The 21,766-nt window shown below is 39.1% G+C and overlaps 1 protein-coding gene across 1 annotated transcript in view; it reads left to right on the forward strand.

Moving 5' to 3' along the window:
• Positions 1-21,766, forward strand: part of gspt1l (G1 to S phase transition 1, like) — a 42,443-nt gene that overhangs the window by 2,914 nt on the left and 17,763 nt on the right. Inside the window, exons 2-9 of the mRNA XM_062037365.1 lie at positions 3,302-3,346; positions 7,668-7,922; positions 10,529-10,562; positions 10,658-10,735; positions 11,541-11,721; positions 17,468-17,622; positions 19,926-20,066; positions 20,139-20,232. Of these exons, the coding sequence (XP_061893349.1) occupies positions 3,302-3,346; positions 7,668-7,922; positions 10,529-10,562; positions 10,658-10,735; positions 11,541-11,721; positions 17,468-17,622; positions 19,926-20,066; positions 20,139-20,232 (983 nt within the window). The remainder of the gene's footprint in view (positions 1-3,301; positions 3,347-7,667; positions 7,923-10,528; positions 10,563-10,657; positions 10,736-11,540; positions 11,722-17,467; positions 17,623-19,925; positions 20,067-20,138; positions 20,233-21,766) is intronic.

Genomic DNA, 21,766 nt, shown 5'->3' on the forward strand with positions numbered 1-21,766 from the left:
TGCTTTAAAATGTGCAAAACTAAAGATAAACATCCAATACAAAAAAGTGTAAAACGAAATATTCTGTAACAACAGTGTAAACATTTCAACAAAAGTGAAAGTATTGCTTATTTGCTAAAATGTGCAAAAATAAAGATAAACATCCAATACAAAAAAGTGCCAATCTAAATATTCTGGAGCACTGTAAACATTAAGTATTGCTTTTAAAATGTGCAAAAAAAACATCCAGTCCAACACAGTACACAATAACCAATTCTACTCATTCCAGTGAGTGTCTAACAGTTGTAATGAAGAAAGGTTAGCATGTCTACATGCTTTGCTTCTTTTCTTGTTTACAATATTCCCAGCAGCTGAAAATAGGCGCTCAGAAGGGGTCGATGTGGCTGGAACTGAGAGCTAATTAGCCTTCACCTCAAGCCAGGATTGCGAGTGAGCTGAGCTACAGTTTAAGTTTCTAGAAGGTCAACGGGCTCATAGTGATGTTACTAGTAGTTGACTGGGAGCTGTTTATTATCATTCAGTCCGCTGCCTGATGCTCACCTGCTAAACACCTATCTGCTCCACGCTGAAGCGCTGACTACATGCGCTCTGAATACGCACTGCTGATTGGCTGATAATGCTTTGTATGTACCAATCAGATGGTTGTGTGGGTGGGACAATGCTGCGTGTGTACCAATCAGATGGTTGTGTGGTTGGGACAATTCTGCGTGTGTACCAATCAGATGGTTGTGTGGGTGGGACAATGCTGCGTGCTGAGACAGAGGCAGACGGAGCAAAGCAGCTTGTTAAGACTTTAGCTTTAGCTTAGAACTCGTTCGGTACACCCCCGTACCGAACCGAAAGCCCCGTACCGAAACGGTTCAATACAAAACACGTACCGTTACACCCCTAGCAGATACAAATGACACATTCATGTTTTTGTGTAATGATGACAACGTATGCTCGCGCGGACGATTGACTAGTTGATGGTTTTCTTTTCAAATGTTCGTTCATAGCCGTTGTGCTGCTATGATAGGCCATTTCCGCTCGACACAGTGTGCATACAACAACATTATTAGGCCGTTTATTGAAATACTCCCACACTTTTGACCACTTTTGGCATACTTTTCCCCCCTCGCTCGCACCGCTCGCATCGTCTTCTTTGATCGTCTGCTTTGCGCTTCGCCATGACGGTAGTGTGACGTCATTATGCGACGCGTCGACGCACAAAAACGGCGTCGACGTATTTACGTAACCGATGACGTCGACTACGTCGACGCGTCGTTTCAGCCTTACAAGTGACGTCATAGTGAAGATTTATGATCGCTCATTTTTAAGACTATTTTTTTAATGCCTTGCTTGGCGATCGACTGACACAACTCCGCGATCGACCGGTAGCTCGCGATCGACGTAATGGGCACCCCTGATTTAGCTCATTCCCGTTAGAGACTAGACCAGTGGTTCTTAACCTGGGTTCGATCGACCCCTAGGGGTTCGGTGAGTCGGCCTCAGGGGTTCGGCGGAGGTCAAGACACACCCGACTCATCGTGTAAATGAAAACTTTTCCCTATCGGCGTATTACGGATACGGCAACAGCAGAAGTCAGACTGATTTGCAGGTGTGTAATTTGTTGTGAGTTTATGCACTGTGTTGGTTTTGTTCTTTGAACAAGGTGATGTTCATGCACGGTTCATTTTGTGCACCAGTAATAAAACATGGTGACACCATAGTATGGGGAACATATTCACCATTAATTAGTTGCTTATTAACATGCAAATTAGTAACATATTGGCTCTTAACTAGTAATCATTAAGTTCTTATTAATGCCTTATTCGGCATGGCCTTATTATAATCCTAACCCTGGCCCTAACCAAATAACTCTAAATTAAGTCTTTATTACTTAGAATATGTTCCCCTAGTGTCCAAAACACTCTAATTAAGTCTTTGTTACTTAGAATATGTTCCCCATACTAAAGTGTTACCAAAAACATATAACTTTGTCTTGAATTTGATAAAAACCAACATTTTATTTTTCACTAAAGAAGGGTTCGGTGAATGCGCATATGAAACTGGTGGGGTTCGGTACCTCCAACAAGGTTAAGAACCACTGGCTTAGTTACACATCTTAACAATTCCTGTTATTTCATCAAAGAGAGAGAAACTATTTTGGAGGGCGGTATCCGTCGTATATACAGTCGTATCTGTGTTAATAGAACCCAGTTGTAGCTGGGATGCATTGTCTTTAATCTCCTTTCTAATGACTTCAATTTTCTTATTAAAGAAATTCATAAAGTCATCTGCCGAGTGGGTGGAGCTACTGGGAGGAGTCCCTTGTTGGGTTAGCGATGCTACTGTACTAAACAAAAATTTAGGATCATTTTTGTTGAGGTGGATGAGATTTGAGTAATATTTAGCTTTAGCTAAGGTAAGCATGCGTTTATAAGTTATTAAACTATCACTTTGCCTTCCGGCTCAGCTCCTTCTTCACCACAACGGATCGATACAGCGTCCGCATTACTGAAGACGCCGCACCGATCCGCCTGTCGATCTCACGATCCACTCTTCCCTCACTCGTGAGCAAGACTCCTAGGTACTTTAACTCCTCCACTTGGGGCAGGGTCTCTTCCCCAACTTGGAGATGGCACTCCACCCTTTCCCGGGCGAGAACCATGCACTCTGATTTGGAGGTGCTGATTCTCTTCACACTAGGCTGCGAACCGATCCAGTGAGAGCTGAAGATCCTGGCCATCCATCAGTTGGCTTCAAAGTGCTACAGTGAATTGAAAAAATAAAAACTAGAACAACCTAATAGCTAGAACTAGCACGTATATATCTAAAAAAATGTTTTAAAAGAAGGGTTTTTAAGCCTTTTTTAAAAGCATCCACAGTCTGTGGTGCCCTCAGGTGGTCAGGGAGATTGTTCCACAGACTGGGAGCGGCGGAGCAGAAATCCCGGTCTCCCATTGTTCGTAGCTTTGTCCTCGGAGGTTAGCCTGTCCGGAGCGGAGGTGTCGTGTGGAGGATTTGGGGGTGAGCAGTTCTCTGAGGTAGAGGGGGGCATTTCCATGGAGGCACTGGTGGGTTAGTAGGGAGACTTTGTATTCAATCCTGAGTGAAACGCGCTAATCACACTTTCGCCGTCACATCTCAGTGTTACGGTGTCGTAAAGGAAAGCAAATCGCATAAACAAATATTTTATTTACTCCCCTATTTCATATTGACACTACTGACCCAAACTTTATTGAGGGGAAATTTGCATTTGAAGTAGTATTGCTGAAGTTGAGACATAGCAATAATAATAATAAAGCATGTTGTTTTTCAGTTGCTGCTGAAAAAAGGACCAACATGGAGGTGGCGGAAAACACTGGTATGTACTGTCTGGCTTCAATGTCTTAACCATGGTGTTTGCTTGTGTGTGCGTGTGTTTTGCAAACATTCGGGCAACAACACTGACTGTCCTTGTGGTATTTATACTGGACTGGGGTAATAGTAATGACCGCCAGATGTCAAGTTAATTTCAATAAGTCATAGAATTAGAGTTTTACAAGAATGCCTCCTCTCAATTTGACCTACTTTTTGTACAACTCGCTGTTATCTAACAAGAAGTTGAACTGCAAAACTCCAACAAGTGACTTTCTGTCACACTATCTCAGATCAAAGTTCAAATCAGACTTGGAGATTAATTAGATCAGACCCACCAGGGTCCAGGTAAACTACGTGATTATGATCAACAAGCACTTTTTAACCACAAAACATAGAGAGCAGAAACCTTTGAAGGTGTTTTTAAAACTGCACACATTTGTGTGAGTTGGTCACGCGCGCTAAGAAAATGGTAGCAGATAGAACACACTCTAATTACCTGTTGGGCTAAGCGACGTAGATAAAGCAGCTTATGATACATTTATGAATAAAGAATATATTAAAATGACCTTATTAGGCATATGTGCATATACAGTGTTTCCCATAAACTGCCAAGATACCTGTAGCGGTGTGGGTGTGGCTATGGGCGTGGTCACCATGACGACATCGGGTAATTTGCATAATTTACTACAATGATTTGATTTTCTCTAAAAAGGCTCAAAAAATGTATACCGTATTTCCTTGAATAACCGCACGGGCGCTAATTAATTTAAAACCTCCTGTCACTCCGGTGTTTACCGGAAGCCTGCGGGATGGCTGTGCATGCGCTAATTATTTTAAAACCTCTTCTCACTCCGGCGTTTACCAAAAGGAATGCGGTAAATTTAGGCGTGCGCTTTGAGTGTGATGTAAGCATACCATCATGAAAAGCACATTTAATAAAAAAAAACGTTATTATGGTCTTACCTGTACTTATAAATGGAGTCCATTTGCAGCTCCTTCTGACCAAAAGCATCGATAACTTGTTTATAGAAGTCTTCCTTATTTTCTTTCTTCAGTTTTAAAAGTCTCTCTGTCTCGATGGAGATATTCCTTTAATTATTACCTCCTGCTTCGATTGAAAGTCCAGTTTAGAAAACTGTTTTATTTTAGATACCGGTATGTATTCCTCCATGTTAAAAAAAAATCTCTTGCTGCGTGTAGTCACTTCTTCTGCAGTACCGGAAGTCGCAAGAAGGATCACTAGCGCGGTAGCGCCCTCTACCACCAGGAGGCGGGAGTCATTTAATGACTTATACAGTATTTGACACACGCAGCTACGGTATATTAATAAAACATAGCTGCTGACTGTTCTTTTTAGCATACCGTACCGGTATTCAATAGCTTGGACCTTAAATCGTACTGAATAGCTCTTTATCTTTTTTCCTTTGTGCGATTGCAAACTACTAAAAGCAGCTTCCTCCATTTTGAAAATGAGGACAGGTAAAGCGTCACTCGTGACGTAACGAATTTGACCCGGCGGAAGTTCTAGCCATATGCTAAATATTTTGCTAAACGAGTTTGACCCGGCGAAAATTTTGGACATGCGATAATAAAATTAATATTTTGCGAAAGGAATTTGATCCGGCGTTAATAATGAACCGGCGATAAGGCCAAGCATGCGTTAATTATTTTGAGAAACGAGTTTGACCCGGCAGTAATTCTAGACGTGCGAATACTATATTCCCTGCGCCAATTCAAGGAAATACGGTACTTACTAAGTAATAATAACAGTTTTGTTTTAAACGTCCATCCATCCATCCATTTTACAATATAATTACAACACTTTATGTACATATTTATATACAGATTTGAACAATAAGTTATTCACTGAAATATATTTATTAATTGTGGTTCTTACAAAAAATATATCTTATAAAATATAAAAGCTAAAATGTCTCAAAGCTCTGCCCCTTTAATTAGTGCATACTAAATAATTTAACTTTAGCTTACTACTACAACCATATTATTTACCAGCAACATAAAGTGAAACAGAGGCAGAGGTGTCCTGCCACAGTCAGTAACAAATAAACAGAAAACAGTAGTGGTGGTAGATAGACACAGAGCTTCATCAAACATCTGATCCACTGAACAAAGAGCTCCAAAAATCTTGAACTTTAGACTGCCATCAGTTTTACTCCCTACACTTAACCATGTGTTTCCTACTGCCTGCAGACTTTGCACCCTTTGTTATATACACATGTTGTGTTTCTAATATAAATACATTTAATAAATTCAAATACAAATAAGGCAACAAGAGAAGTATCCTACACTTCTCTTTTGTAAAGTAAATCTGAACAGCCTATATGGGCATCTACATCAACTATATGATTTGCCTGAGAAGCTGGAGAGGACAAAAAAAAAGTATTTATTTATTTTATTTTTTTTATTTTTTATTTTTTTTATTTGTGGCGGACGTAATTCTTTCGTGGAGGGCCGCCACAAATAAATGAATGTGTGGGAACCCCTGATATACAATGTCTCTATACCTGCTCAGTGGCCTTGTGGTTAGAGTGTCCGCCCTGAGATCAGGTGGTCGTGAGTTCAACCCCCGTTATTTATTTACCAAATTTGCAAAATCTTCCACCCAAAATATTTTTCTTAGTGGAATATTTGATAATCGGAACCTTGGATAGGTCAGTAATTCATAATAACATTGATTTTGATTCAATATTATGTTTTGAGCAATGACAGTTTGAAAGAAAAAAAACAGCTTTGTTTTATTAGTCAACATTGCAACTTTTTCTAAATTACATTTAAACTTTAAGCTTTTTTATTTCACTTTTGTTATGTTTTTGTTTATTTTAATAGTATTTTTAGAATGTGCCGTGGGCCTTTAAAACATTAGCTGTGGGCCGCAAATGGCCTCCGGGGCACACTTTTGACACCCCTGCTATAGATAATAAACAATTAAATGTGATAAATCTATGGATAAAAAGCAGAGCCTGGCGACGCATGCGCGTTTATCATAACTCTCTCTCTCTCTCTGTCTCTGCCCCTCCCTCACCAATGCTGCTGCGCTCACAATTTGTTTTGTTTTCGACCCCTTCTTAACCCTGAACGTACATTTAAAATACACGCAACCCTAACTCAAAATGCCGGACATTTGAGGCATTTAAGAAACTCCTGACAGCTCCGCAAAAGAGGACATGTCCGGTGAAAAAAGGACGTATGGTCAGTCTATCGTAGCCCGTTAGCTGCTAGCATGCCGTGTGTTGTGCCTCGGTGTGTATTGTTTACACAACGTGCGTTACGCTACTTAATATGTCCGTGTGGAAACTCGTTCGGTACACCTCCGAACCGAACCGGAACCCCTGTACTGAAACGGTTCAATACAAATACACGTATAGTTACACCCCTAAATCATTATAATATTGATGTTATCATTGTAGTATTGACTATATATGCCTCTTGTTCTTGGTGTCGTTACAGTCAATGTTTGTAAAGATCCACCCATTTGTTTACATTCAGGAGTGTTAGCTTGCTGTTGGCGGTTAGCTATTGTATCCACCTATGGTATGTAGTGAAGCATGTTTAGCTATTCCTCGTCCGGCAGGTATGATACGTGCATGAATGAACCATAGTTTGTCGCCATTGAGGCAAGGATTAGAGATTTAGAAGTAGCTCAAACACTTTGGGGGGACGTTAGCCGTTAGTTATCTATGTTTTAAAGTCAGTGTTTATAGTTTCACCTTCATCGTTTTTTTTTTGAGCGAAAATATGTCCATTTTACCCCTTCTGTCTCCGCGCTGTTTTTGCTTGTTATGTGCCTCGACTTATTTTACCAGCTATGTCACCACGGGGCATGTTCATTAAAAAAGCACTGATATTTTTCACTAGCAGTTTAGTAAAAAAAAAAATTCACTAGTACTGCAGTACCATACAATTAATTTTATTGCACAGAGCAAAAATTACATCAATTTATTAGCGTTTTCAACTTCCAAACACCCCAAAAAACATCCCATTGCAAATTTTTGTGGAAAATATTTGAAAACTCGGCCATTTCAAATAAAGTCGAAGATTTGGTTCTCATTAATCCCTTAAAAGAGCTGTTTCAAAAAAAATGGACTCGTTCGTGAATGTCATGTTTTTTTAACTCGTTTATGTAGTGGAGATATAGAATAGAGTTCACTTTTAAGGTGAATATATTTTTTAAATGTAGATATCAGCAAACATCTTTTAAAAAAAAAAATCTATATTGTGTATGTGGCTCTATTTAAATACATGCAAGAGACTATTGTAAACTGTATATTAAGTGATGAAACGATCTCAAACATTTATCTTTGCAGCTCCGATGGAGAACGGTGACGCAGAAATGACCTCGGAGGAACCATGGGACCAGAAAGAAGCTGAACCTAACGAGGAAGAGCCAGGAGGTGGGTGCAGTGGCGACCACAGTCCAGAAGGGGCAGTAACAACAGCGGAGGAGTCGGGGTCAGAGATGATGGAGGAGGAAGAGGAAACGCCTGTTCCCAAGGGTCCACCTCCACAGCCAGATGCACCTAAGAAGGAGCACATCAATGTCGTGTTCATCGGGCATGTAGGTCAGTACACTTCAATACTGAATTGTTTTAAGTTGTATGGCTGTAGAATGGTGTCACTAAATGTTATATTACAATGGAGTGTTCCGTGCAGGATTATTACAACCCTTGTTGCCTCCCTACTGTTTACTACTTTTAACAGACATTGAATCAGAATAGTTTTATTGCCATTGTTTGAGAACGGGTTCACAAACTAGGAATTTTTCTTGGTGCAATCGTGCAATATAAAACACATATAACACATATTTGGTAATAAAATGAGCTGTAACTGAGCTATCAGATAGACTTAGAAGGAATTCAAGGAGCTACTGTTAGGAGTTATTGTTCATTTGCCTAATGGCCGAGGGGAAAAAAACTGTTCAGGTGGCGGGAGGTGTGGGTCTGGATGGAGCGTAGTCTCCTGCCTGAGGGGAGAGGGGAGAATAGTTTGTCACCATGTTTGATCGAGAAAATATGCTAGCAGCTGATCACCGTGATTAGACTCAAATTATATGATCGTGATCATATAATCACTTAGCCCTAGGGTGAATAGTTGTCTGTATTGTATGTAGGGGTGTAACGGTACGTGTATTTGTATTGAGCCGTTTCGGTACGGGGGTTTTGTTTCTGTTCGGAGGTGTACCGAACGAGTTTCCACACAAACATATTGAGTAGTTGCCTCAGCTTCCTTCTGCCTCTGTCTTTGTCAGTCCTCTACACAGCACCCAGCATTGTCCCACCCACACAACCATCTGATTGGTTACAAACAGAGCGGTAACAGCCAATCAGCAGTGCATATTCAGAGCGCATGTAGTCAGTGCTTAGCGTTTAGCAGGTAAGCATCAGGCAGCGGACTCTCCCCAAATGATAATAAACACCTCCCAGTCAACTACTAGTAACATCACTATGAGCCCCTTGACCTTCTAGAAATATAAAAGGCAGCTCAGCTCGCTCGCAGTCCTGGCTTGAGGTGAAGGCTAATTTGCTTTTAGCGTAACGTTAGCTTGTTTTGCGGCGTGTGTGTGCGTGTTACGGACAGCAAAGCCCTGTCTGTCTGTTATTTCACTTTACCTATTTATGTGTTGATTGAGCTGTATTGAAGCAGCAAAAAGGACATTATGTTAAATGAAGAGTTTCTGTTTCTGATAGTTGATATAATAATGTAAGTGCATCATTAAGCCTACATGAACTCCATGGTGTTCAGGGATGAATAGTCTCTCCTATTGCTATTGTACCATTTTTTTCAGCTATAGTTACATTAATCATTAGTAATGCAGCAGCCTAGTTTTGAATGGCAGGGTCCCTGCTATCACATGTTGATAAAAATATAACATTTACATAGTAAACATAATACATAATAACACCTACTCAGTGGCCTAGTGGTTAGAGTGTCCGCCCTGAGATCGGTAGGTTTAGTTTAGTTTAGTTTATTAAGGATCCCCATTAGTCTACACCGCAGTGGAGACTATTCTTCCTGGGGTCCAGGCAAAAACATCACACAATCACAAAACAAAAGATTAAAATGCAGTACAACATGATCAAATAATAAAATGTTGTAATACAAAAATAGCAACAACAAAGAACCAAAAAAATAATACTAATAACTTCGAGTTTACATAATAATGTTCATACCAAAGATAAAAAGAGCAATATAAAAATAGATATATATATATTTTTGCAAAAATAAAACAAAGAACCAATGGCCTAAAATATACACATTAGTGTACCAAAGGCAAACAATAAGTGACGAAAAAGTACCATCCACCATTTTCTACTGCTTGTCCCATAATCAATAAAATAGTCAATAGGTTGTGAGTTCAAATCCCGGCCGAGTCATACCAAAGACTAAAAAAATGGGAGCCATTACCTCCCTGCTTGGCACTCAGCATCAAGGGTTGGAATTTGGGGTTAAATCACCAGAAATGATTCCCGGGCGTGGCACCGCTGCTGCCCACTGTTCCCATCACCTCCCAGGGGGTGAAGAAGGGGATGGGTCAAATGCAGAGGACGAATTTCACCACACCTAGTGTGTGTGTGACAATCATTGGTACTTTAACTTAAAAATCAACTACAGGCTTCCCAAATGCTGTAATAAATTAAGCATGATGAGTTGACTTGAAACTGTTTAATGTTGCCCTTTTTATATGGAGAAGAAAAGTTTTGTCATTGTATTTAAATTGAGCAACAACTTGAGGCAGTTTAATGTTGATTAACGTGGGCAGAATTATTATAGTGTTCTCAATGTTAAAAGGATAAAGCCATTGTTTACAAATTTGGTAAATAACCAAAAAATGTATATTTTGTTGTTTTCTTACTGTCCTGAAAATGAACCGAACTGTGACCTCTAAACCGAGGTACGTATCGAACCGAAATTTTTATGTACCGTTACACCCCTAATTGTATGTCCTGTGATTGACTGGTGGCCGTGTCTGGGTGTCCCTTGCCTGGTTCCCAAAGTCAGCTGGGATAGGCTCCAGGTCACCCGTGGCCCAAATAAAGTTAAGCGATACAGAAAATGTGTGAATGGATTAAGAGAAAAGTAATGAAGATGTTTTCTGCATTGCTGGCTGCTCATTAACATTAGACATGTACGTATGTGTCTAAATGTATGCCATTGTCCCTCCTCTTAGATGCTGGAAAGTCTACCATTGGTGGACAAATCATGTAAGTACCAAGGTGCTTTTTCTGCTTGACTGTATTATAGTGGGGAAAAAATGACATCACAACGCTATCTATGTTGTTTACTGTTACCTTTTTAGGTATCTTACGGGCATGGTGGATAAGAGAACCTTAGAGAAGTATGAGCGAGAAGCAAAAGAGAAGAATAGAGAAACCTGGTAAGTGCATATGTTTGATTTCAAACTATAACATGGAAGGATGCTTGACAGACAAACTTGAATTTCTTTAATGTATTGGGCGGGAATGTCTGGTAATATTATTAGTATTTTTTTATTATAATTGATTAAATAGTCCAAAGTGCCCCAAGTGGAGGAGTTCAAGTACCTCGGAGTCTTGTTCACGAGTGAGGGAAGAGTGGATTGTAGGATCGACAGGTGGATCGGGGCGGCGTCTTCAGTAATGCGGACGCTGTATCGATCCGTTGTGGGGAAGAAGGAGCTGAGCCGGAAGGCAAAGCTCTCAATTTACCGCTCGATCTACGTTCCCATCCTCACCTATGGTCATGAGCTTTGGGTTATGACTGAAAGGACAAGATCACGGGTACAAGCGGCTGAAATGAGTTTCCTCCGCCGGGTGGCGGGTCTCTCCCTTAGAGATAGGGTGAGCAGCTCTGCCATTCGGGGGGAGCTCAAAGTCACTGCTCTACCCACATGGAGAGGAGCCAGATGAGGTGGTTTGGGCATCTGGTCAGGATTCCACCCGAACGCCTCCCTAGGGAGGTGTTTAGGGCACGTCCGACCGGTAGGAGGCCACGAGGAAGACCCAGGACACGTTGGGAAGACTATCTCTCCCGGCTGGCCTGGGAACGCCTCGGGATCCCCCGGGAGGAGCTGGACGAAGTGGCTGGGGAGAGGGAAGTCTGGGCTTCGCTGCTTAGGCTGCCGACCTCGGATAAGCGGAAGAAGATGGATGGATGGATGTATAAATAAGAGGGATCATAACATGCTGCTCACCTGCCTTCAGGTACCTGTCTTGGGCCTTGGACACCAATCAAGAGGAGAGGGACAAAGGCAAGACGGTGGAAGTGGGCCGAGCATACTTTGAAACAGACAAAAAGCACTTTACCATCTTAGACGCACCCGGCCACAAGAGTTTTGTGCCCAACATGATCGGCGGCGCATCACAAGCTGACCTGGCTGTGCTGGTGAGTTTCTAACTTTCTCCAACAAATGCCCTTTCAGCGCATTTCCAAGTGCAAAGTTCTCAAACTCTTAAACTGACATTTGAATTTGTGGCCAATGAGTTTAGTTAAAAAAGCAGCTTGTAATTACTTATTGATATGAGCAACACATTGCTGTGTTATGCACGATCATCTTCTTTTGAAGACCAGCTACAGTATATACCACAACTCACTAGGGTGTACAGTAGGGATGTCCCGAGCCGATATTTGGATCGAATCGGCCGCCGATATTTGCCAAAAAATGCGTATCGGCAAGGCATGGGAAAATGCCGATCCAGATCCAGTTTTTTTAAAAATTCCGGTCTGTCTTTCCCAACGCACCGATTTAAATAATACGTTCCACTTTTGTGCTGCTCCCTAATTTCCGTTCCCCATTTTCCAGCACACCAACACATCCACAGGTCTGTGTCCTAACCGTTAAGACGGCCATGTGAATGAAAAGTTACCGGTAAAAATGTCAGTTGTCTCTGTGCGATATAGAAAATGACTATATCGTGATATTCGAGTACCGTATTTTTGGCACCATAAGCCGCACCTAAAAACCACAATTTTTCTCAAAAGCTGACAGTGCGCCTAATAACCCGGTGCGCCTTATATATGGATTAATATTAATATTTATTTTCATAAAGTTTAGGTCTCGCAACTACAGTAAACAGCCGCCATCTTTTTTCCCCGTAGAATAGGAAGCGCTTCTTCTTCTACGGTAAGCGACCGCCCCCATAGAAGAGGAAGCGCTTCTTCTTCTACTGTAAGCAACCGCCAAGGTGAGCCCCCGTAGAAGAAGAAGCGCGCGGATATTACGTTTCATTTCATTTGTGTGTTTCTGTAAAGACCACAAAATGTCTCCTACTAAGAGACACGCGTACAAGGTTCCACTGACTTTTGATATTCATGTGAACCGCACTGTGGATACAACGGGACCACGTACGGTGAATATTCGCACCACAGGGAATGAGAAGTCGTCCTTCACCGTGGTTCTAGCTTGCCATGCTAACGGCCAGAAACTTCCACCCACGGTGATATTCAAAAGGAAGACCTTGCCAAAAGAGAACTTTCCAGCCGGCGTCATCATAAAAGCTAACTCGAAGGGATGGACGGATGAAGAAAAAATGAGCGAAGAGACCGGGTGACTTTTTTCACGCAGCTCCGTCCCTGTTGATCTATGACTGCACGCGCGTCCACATCACAGATGGTGTCAAAAAACAAGTGAAGCACACCGAAGAAGAATAATTTGAGGGATTTGTGGATGAGTAATAACTTCAGAAAGTGAGCTTTAAATGTTTATTTTGTGTGTTGTGTGACACTAACGTATGAGCAACGTTGAGTTATTGATGTTGCTATTGCTCTGCACTATTTTGAGTGTTACTATTTTTGTGATTGCACATTTGCACATTACATTTTGGGAGTGAACAGAGTTGTTAGAACGCTGGTTTGTGATATATTATTAAAGTTTGACTGACCTATCCGACTGTTTTTTTGACATTCCCTTTAGCGTAGCGTAGGTGCGGCTAATAACACGGGGCGGCTAATAGGTAAACAAAGTTTTGAAATATGCCATTCATTGAAGGTGCGGCTTACAACACGGGGCGGTTTATGCGGTATACGTTCTCACGCAGTTGCTTTATGCTGCTGGCATTACACGACAGGCTCTTCCCACTCCTCCTTGTGTCTGCTTCTCACAGACAGCAAGCGCACCTTCTTACACACGTCACATACATACATGCCCTCCCTGCAGAGAGGTAGCAGCATGGCTAACGTTAGCTGTGATGCTAGCGTAGTTGTGTGAGCGGTAATAATGGAGGAAGAATTAATTAATTCCCAAGAAAAACTGCAGGGGGTCCATCGTCTGGCGGTGGTTTGGCTTCAAGTGGGAAGATGTCGAACAGACAACCGTAATTTGTCAAGTGTGGGGCAAAAGCGTTGTTATAAAAAGTAGCATTACTGCTAATATGTAGCATCATTTGAAAAGTCCCCTGCTAGAGAATGAAGAGTGTTTGAAACTCCGCACGTCAACATCTCCATTCGGTGCCACACGCCCACACCATCAAAATGCAGAGGCAAACATTTCCAGATCAACACCATATGAAAAAAATAGTGATTTTTTTAGTTGTGATTTCCTTCTCTGCATGAAAGTTTAAAAGTAGCATATATTAATGCAAGAATGTTTTAATGTAGACACATAGAATCATCATACTGCTGTGATTATATGCATCAAGTGTTCATTCAAGGCTAAGGCAAAATATCCAGGGGCCGTACTTATCAAGCTTCTTAGAATTACTCCTAAGAAGTCTGCTAAGAGTTGACTTAAGAGTAAATAAATTGTTCGCTGAAAGATGCACTTAAAAGTTAGTTATCAAGCGTCTTACTCACACTTTCAGCGAAGTGTAGGACTGTCACACTCAGAGCTGAATTACGACATTACTATGTGCCGTAAACGGAATTTTAGGTGACGTCATTTCTGTGTCCATAGAAATGACCAATCACGGAAGGGAATCCGTTGTCTAAGAATAAAGAAATATCTTGGAAATATTTAAGTGGACAATAGGAGTGTATATTTTGACAATAAACTACAAAATAATACAAAACAAACTAGTCCCCGCCGGCACTCACGCTACCGCTCCCTCTCTTCTCTCGCCCACACACTCACTGACGTCACTCACCTCACGGCCACACACATACGCTACTGTCATAACATTTTCTTTCCAATTCATTAATTAGGCAACTAATTTGAAACTGGTGTGGGTGGCTCTATATATACTAGCCCACTGCAGACACATGCAGAAATCAACAAGGAATCGAAAAGTATTAAATCTGTGACAAAAATAATATCCGCTCTGTCTAAACGATACCGTTTGATCAGCTGCTCGTCATAAAAAAAAAAAAAACATTGTTCCGTTCCCTGAAAGTTCGCGCACGTCTCTCTCGCCTCAGTGCCATCCCCTGCTGGCAACTCCTAACCACTCAAGACACCTCTGAAGGTCTCTTAAATATCGTGGAGAGTAGGAGTGATTCTTAGACTTAGAACGTTGATAAAAAGCTTTTATTCTTAAGTTTGAGAGTAGGACTAAATTTCGCAAATTCTCAGGACTTAAGTGTAAAATGGCACTCTAAGAAGCTTGATAAGTACGGCCCCAGATATGTATCGTGTATCGCGATATGGCCGTAAATATCGCGATATTAAAAAAAGGCCATATCGCCCAGCCCTAGTTCAATGATGCTATTTCTGTTTGTCATGTATAATTTAGTCTATTTTGTGTTTATCCTTGAATAAACAGGTAAGTTTCTTGTTACCAACCATTGTGTATTATTCAAACTCACCTAATTCAGCTGGCTAGTTGTTATCAAGAGTACTAAAACCCTTTCCAACATGAATCTGACAACTAAGTAGGCTAAATAACTTTAAACTTTAATACATGCTCGGATAGGCCAGTATCAGTATCGGATCGGAAGTGCAAAAACATCGGTATCGGATCGGAAGTGCAAAAACCTGGATCGGGACATCCCTAGTGTACAGGCATATGAAATCTCTGCGTTTTCGCAGAGATCCGTGTTTTTAAACATTAATTTCCTTGTCAAAATATCAGATCTGTGTTTTTTTTAAAGTAATATACAAAACCATGATCCAAACATGGACTATGTGGGCCAAATTGGATTTTTTCAAATCAGATTTTTTCTATCTGACTGTTTGACACTGAAAGTAAAATGTGATTTTTGTCAGACTCTAGTGCAGGGGTCACCAACGCGGTGCCCGCGGGCACCAGGTAGCCCGTAAGGACCAGATGAGTAGCCCGCTGGCCTGTTCTAAAAATAGCAGCACTTACCAGTGAGCTGCCTCTATTTTTTACGTTTTATTTATTTACTTGCAAGCTGGTCTCGCTTTGCCTGACATTTTTAATTGGGGCGGCATAGCTCGGTTGGTAGAGTGGCCGTGCCAGCAACTTCAGGGTTCCAGGTTCAATTCCCGCTTCCGCCATCCTAGTCACTGCCGTTGTGTCCTTGGGCAAGACACTTTACCCACCTGTTCCCAGTGCCACACACTGGTTTAAATGTAACTTAGATATTGGGTTTCACTATGTAAAGCGCTTTGAGTCACTAGAGAAAAGCGCTATATAAGTATAATTCACTTCACTTCACTAATTCTAAGAGAGACAAAACTCAAATAGAATTTGAAAATCCAAGAAAATATTTTAAAGACTTGGTCTTCACTTGTTTAAATAAATTCATTAATGTTTTACTTTGCTTCTTATAACTTTCAGAAAGACAATTTTAGAGAAAAAATACAACCTTAAAAATTATTTTAGGATTTTTAAACACATATGCCTTTTTACCTTTTAAATTCCTTCCTCTTTTTTCCTGACAATTTAAATCAATGTTCAAGTAAATTTATTGTTTTTATCGTAAAGATTAATAAATAAATTTTAATTTAATTCTTCATTTTAGCTTCTGTTTTTTCGACGAAAAATATTTGTGAAATATTTCTTCAAACTTATTATGATTAAAATTCAAAACAATTATTCTGGCAAATCTAGAAAATCTGTAAAATCAAATTTAAATCTTATTTCAAAGTCTTTTAAATTTCTTTAAAAAATTTTGTTCTGGAAAATCTAGAAGAAATAATGATTTGTCTTTGTTAGAAATATAGCTTGGTCCAATTTGTTATATATTCTAACAAAGTGCAGATTGGACTTTAACCTTTTTAAAACATGTCATCAAAATTCTAAAATTAATCTTAATCAGGAAAAATTACTAATGATGTTCCATAAATTCTTTTTTTAATTTTTTCAAAAAAGATTCGAATTAGCTAGTTTTTGTCTTCTTTTTTTCAGTTGAATTTTGAATTTTAAAGAGTCAAAATTCAAGATAAACTGTTTCAAAATTAATTGTCATTTTTTTCGTGTTTTCTCCTCTTTTAAACCGATTAATTAAGTGTAAATATCATTAATTATTAATAATAACATAGAGTTAAAGGTAAATTGAGCAAATTGGCTATTTCTGGCAATTCATTTAAGTGTGTATCAAACTGGTAACCCTTCGCATTAATCAGTACCCAAGAAGTAGCTCTTGGTTTCAAAAAGGTTGGTGACCCCTGGTTTAGTGTAAACGCGCATGTGGCCTCGGCAACACTTGCGGGCGCAGTGCAATAAAGTGATAACAAAAGAAGTTGAACAAGAGGAAGGGTGATGGGTCAAATGCCGAGAATAATTTCCTAGTGTTAGGTGAGTGTCTTCCGCTTTTAAGACCGAATGTTTTGGAGCAGATTTTGTGGGGTTCATTCTGGCATTTGGATTTCCAGCCATTTTTCTTTCTCTTCTTACTCATGGTGGGGGCAAAAACAGTCTCATAATTCAAATTTTGCTGATAACTTAGAACAAAAAGCCAAAAGACACCTCGTATCTCAAATTGCTGGTAAGTTTGAGGTACCACTCACTGTTCTTCAAAATACCCCACGTCTTATCTTCCCTCTTTCGCAACATACAGTTCGACCAAAAGTTATGCAACCCTCACTGTAAATAGTTTTTGTTTACCACGTTTGTAATAAATCAAAAAATTCTTCAAATTACAAATGGCCAATATATATGTATATTCATTCGCTGCTTGAACGTTTGTTCATATTAAAAATAAATGTATCCTACAGTGAGGATTGAATACATTTTGAGTGCAATTGTACATCATTAAGTTTTGTCGCTCAAAAAAATACCACATTCTCTAGGTGATCTCTGCCAGGAAAGGAGAGTTTGAAACCGGCTTTGAAAAGGGTGGACAGACGCGGGAGCATGCTATGTTGGCCAAAACAGCGGGAGTCAAACATCTGATTGTTCTGGTGAATAAAATGGATGACCCTACAGTCAACTGGAGCCTGGAGAGGTAGGTGGAAGGATCAATCAATTACAGCACTAATATTTTGTGTTTCTTTTGCATTGAAGCACAGCAGAGTTTGTATAGGGTGTTTTATTGTAATATTTATTGAGGTTGTATTTTATTGTTTAAAAAATGTAACTGTGAGCAAGTTGCAAACAACCCCTTTTAACAGTAATACCTTAGGAATATGTCGACTTTTTTTTAGGCCTGTCATAATTAAAATATCAATGCAAATTCATTCATTATTAGTAATCCAATTAAAAATATTAATACAATTGACAGCACAGAGTCCCTACTGTCAGTTATGTACCGTATTTTGGTATTATAAATCGCTCGGGAGTGTAAATCGCACCGGCCGAAAATGCATAATAAAGAAGGAAAAAACATATATAAGTCGCACTGGAGTATAAATCGCATTTTTTGGGGAAATTTATTTGATAAAATCCAACACCAAGAATAGACATTTGAAAGACAATTTAAAATAAATAAAGAATAGTGAACAACAGGCTGAATGAGGCATAAATAACCAACTGAGAACGTGCCTGGTATGTTAACGTAACATATTATGGTAAGAGTCATTCAAATAACTATAACATATAGAACATGCTATACGTTTACCAAACAATCTGTCACTCCTAATCGCTAAATTCCATGAAATCTTCTTCCTCGGTGTCGCTTCTAAATAATATTTGATATTTTACGGTAATGTGTTAATAATTTCACACATAAGTCGCTCCAGAGCAGGGGTCACCAACGCGGTGCCCGCGGGCACCAGGTAGCCCGTAAGGACCAGATGAGTAGCCCGCTGGCCTGTTCTAAAAATAGCTGAAATAGCAGCACTTACCAGTGAGCTGTCTCTATTTTTTAAATTTTATTTATTTACTAGCAAGCTGGTCCCGCTTTGCTCGACATTTTTAATTCTAAGAGAGACAAAACTCAAATAGAATTTGAAAATCCAAGAAAATATTTTAAAGACTTGGTCTTCACTTGTTTAAATAAATTCATAAATTTTTTTACTTTGCTTCTTGTAACAACCTTAAAAATGATTTTAGGATTTTTAAACACATATACCATTTTACCTTTTAAATTATTTCCTCTACTTTCCTGACAATTTAAATCAATGTTCAAGTAAATTAATTTTTTTTATTGTAAAGAATAATAAATACATTTTAATTTAATTCTTCATTTTAGCTTCTGTTTTTTCGACGAAGAATATTTGTGAAATATTTCTTCAAACTTATTATGATTAAAATTCAAAAAAATTATTCTGGCAAACCTAGAAAATCTGTAGAATCAAATGTAAATCTTATTTCAAAGTCTTTTGAATTTCTTTTAAAATTTTTGTTCTGGAAAATCTAGAAGAAATAATGATTTGTCTTTGTTAGAAATATAGCTTGGTCCATCCAGCCATCCAGCCATTTTCTACCGCTTATTCCCTTTGGGGTCGCGGGGGCGCTGGAGCCTATCTCAGCTACAATCGGGCGGAAGGCGGTGTACACCCTGGACAAGTCGCCACCTCATCGCTTGGTCCAATTTGTTATATATATTCTAACAAAGTGTAGATTGGATTTTAACCTATTTAAAACATGTCATCAAAATTCTAAAATTAATCTTAATCAGGAAAAATTACTAATGATGTTCCATAAATTATTTTTGTAATTTTTTCAAAAAGATTCGAATTAGCTAGTTTTTCTCTTCTTTTTTGCGGTTGAATTTTGAATTTTAAAGAGTCGAAATTGAAGATAAACTATGTTTCAAAATTTAATTGTCATTTTTTTCGTGTTTTCTCCTCTTTTAAACCGTTCAATTAAGTGTAAATATCATTAATTATTAATAATAACATCGAGTTAAAGGTAAATTGAGCAAATTGGCTATTTCTGGCAATTTATTTAAGTGTGTATCAAACTGGTAGCCCTTCGCATTAATCAGTACCCAAGAAGTAGCTCTTGGTTTCAAAAAGGTTGGTGACCCCTGCTCCAGAGTATAAGTCGCACCCCCGGCCAAACTATGAAAAAAACTGTGACTTATATTCGGAAAAATACGGTATACTCTGCAAAAGGGACATTATTACCAAAACTGTCCACATGAGAATGCGTTTGCAATTGGATCATCCCATCCATCTATTTTCAACTGCTTGTCCCTAACTATTATTAATTAAAAAAGAATAAAATCTTCTATTACGCTCAAACGATTAATCGACACAACAAAATAAAAGTCAAAGGCTTTTTATTTAACTGAATGAAATATCAATATGTGGTATTTAGTAGTTTTGAATTTCAATTGAATTACTTTTTCACCTTAATGTTTAGGTACGAAGAGTGTAAGGAGAAATTGGTGCCATTTTTGAAGAAGGTGGGCTTCAACCCAAAGAAAGACATTCATTTCATGCCATGTTCCGGGTTGACGGGGGCCAACCTGAAGGAACCCACTAACATGTGCTCCTGGTACACGTAAGTTCTTTAATATGTGCAAAATAAACAGGCAACAGTTTATACTAACTTTAACCCTTTTTTTTTTTACAGAGGTCTTCCATTCATTCCACACTTGGACAGTTTGCCAGGTTTTAACAGATCGAGCGATGGCCCTATCAGATTGCCAATTGTCGACAAATACAAGGTAAGGTTCATTTAAGTTACACCTATATTAAATACCTAAATGTGCCAAAGCACGCCTCAAAGGAAGCACACACATCACACCTTTCAGGCATGTGATTTGACCACAATGGAAAAAGACTGAAAAAACTTCCGGGGGTCTGGGGGACGAAGGCCCCCAGCCAGGTCCTCCTGGTTTTTCACCAATTTAACATGCTAAAATTAACAAAGACAGCACCATTTGAAGAAAATATTTTAGTGTTTAAAGACATGAAAACATCATTAATAGAACATACATAACCCAATTATCCTAATGAATCACTGTGTATGGTTCAGTCCCAACAGTATTTAGTCACTAATATTTACATCTTGTGTTCATTCCACATCCACAGGTGTCACATTGATCAGTGATATTATCTACAGTTTATTTACAGTATTACCACATTACTTCAGTTCATGTAATGTAAACATTTCATTCTTTTCGCCAAAATAGGATATACATTTATGAAAATAATTAAACATGTTTAGTATTGTTCACTCATATTTGAAAATAGGAAATAGTAATAATGTGAGGACACTGACATATTGCATGAAACAAGTGTGAAAATATTTACCTTCAAGATTGTTACACCACTGACAACAGTTTCAAGAGACTACATAAGAACTTAATATTACAAAATAGTATTATATGCAAATTTATTTCAAATAAATTAACTGGAATCAATAATGCGACTCTTTGAATTTCTGTAATTTCATAATATATTTTCACGTGGCTTTTTATTTTTAGAAAAACCCATTTATATTTCGCTAAGCAATAATTGGTTAATATTTAAAACAAACATGCGTATTTCGCAAGCAAATATTTTTTAGCTTACCTCATTATTAACAACCCTGTCTGCAACTGAAGTGGGCGGATCTTTCCTCTCCATGTCTACGGCAGTTGTCGATGTAAACAAAAGATGAAGTCCGTAAGGTTTGCTCACTTTCGGTTGACATCCAAAAGTACCAGCTAGTGAAAAGTTTGTTTTCCTTGCTTCAAGTTGTTTCATATGTTTTTGGCGTTTCGCATGTACTTCCAAAGCCTTGAAACCTCGTGATCCATAGTCAATATTATCATGACACCACGTGCACAAAACCTTTCCGGGACGATCGATTTTCCGAATAAAATCACCGAACAAAGTCGTAACTTCCTTCTTCCCAACAGTACCAGTGATTTCCCTTTCCATCCAGTCCCATCGAAACTTATTTTTGACATGTTTATCAATTTCTTTTACCCGTAAAGCGTTCTTGCTCTCGAGAACCGACATTGTTTACATATGGAAAATGGCCGTAGTAACCATTATGAATGATGACGTTATTAACGTCATCATTCATAACAGATGTCCTGATTGGTCACAAGGAACATATCGACCAATCAACTACGGCGTAATATAAACTACGTCTCGAATCTTGATTTAGAGTCGGGAAAAAAACGGAAAAACGGGAGATAATTTTTTTTTTCCCCCGAGATTAAAAAAGACGGAATTCCGACTTTAGACGGAAAAATCACACCTTTACAT

This window comes from Entelurus aequoreus, linkage group LG25 (genome assembly GCF_033978785.1).
Source record: "Entelurus aequoreus isolate RoL-2023_Sb linkage group LG25, RoL_Eaeq_v1.1, whole genome shotgun sequence".
NCBI classification, from domain to species: Eukaryota; Metazoa; Chordata; class Actinopteri; order Syngnathiformes; family Syngnathidae; genus Entelurus; species Entelurus aequoreus.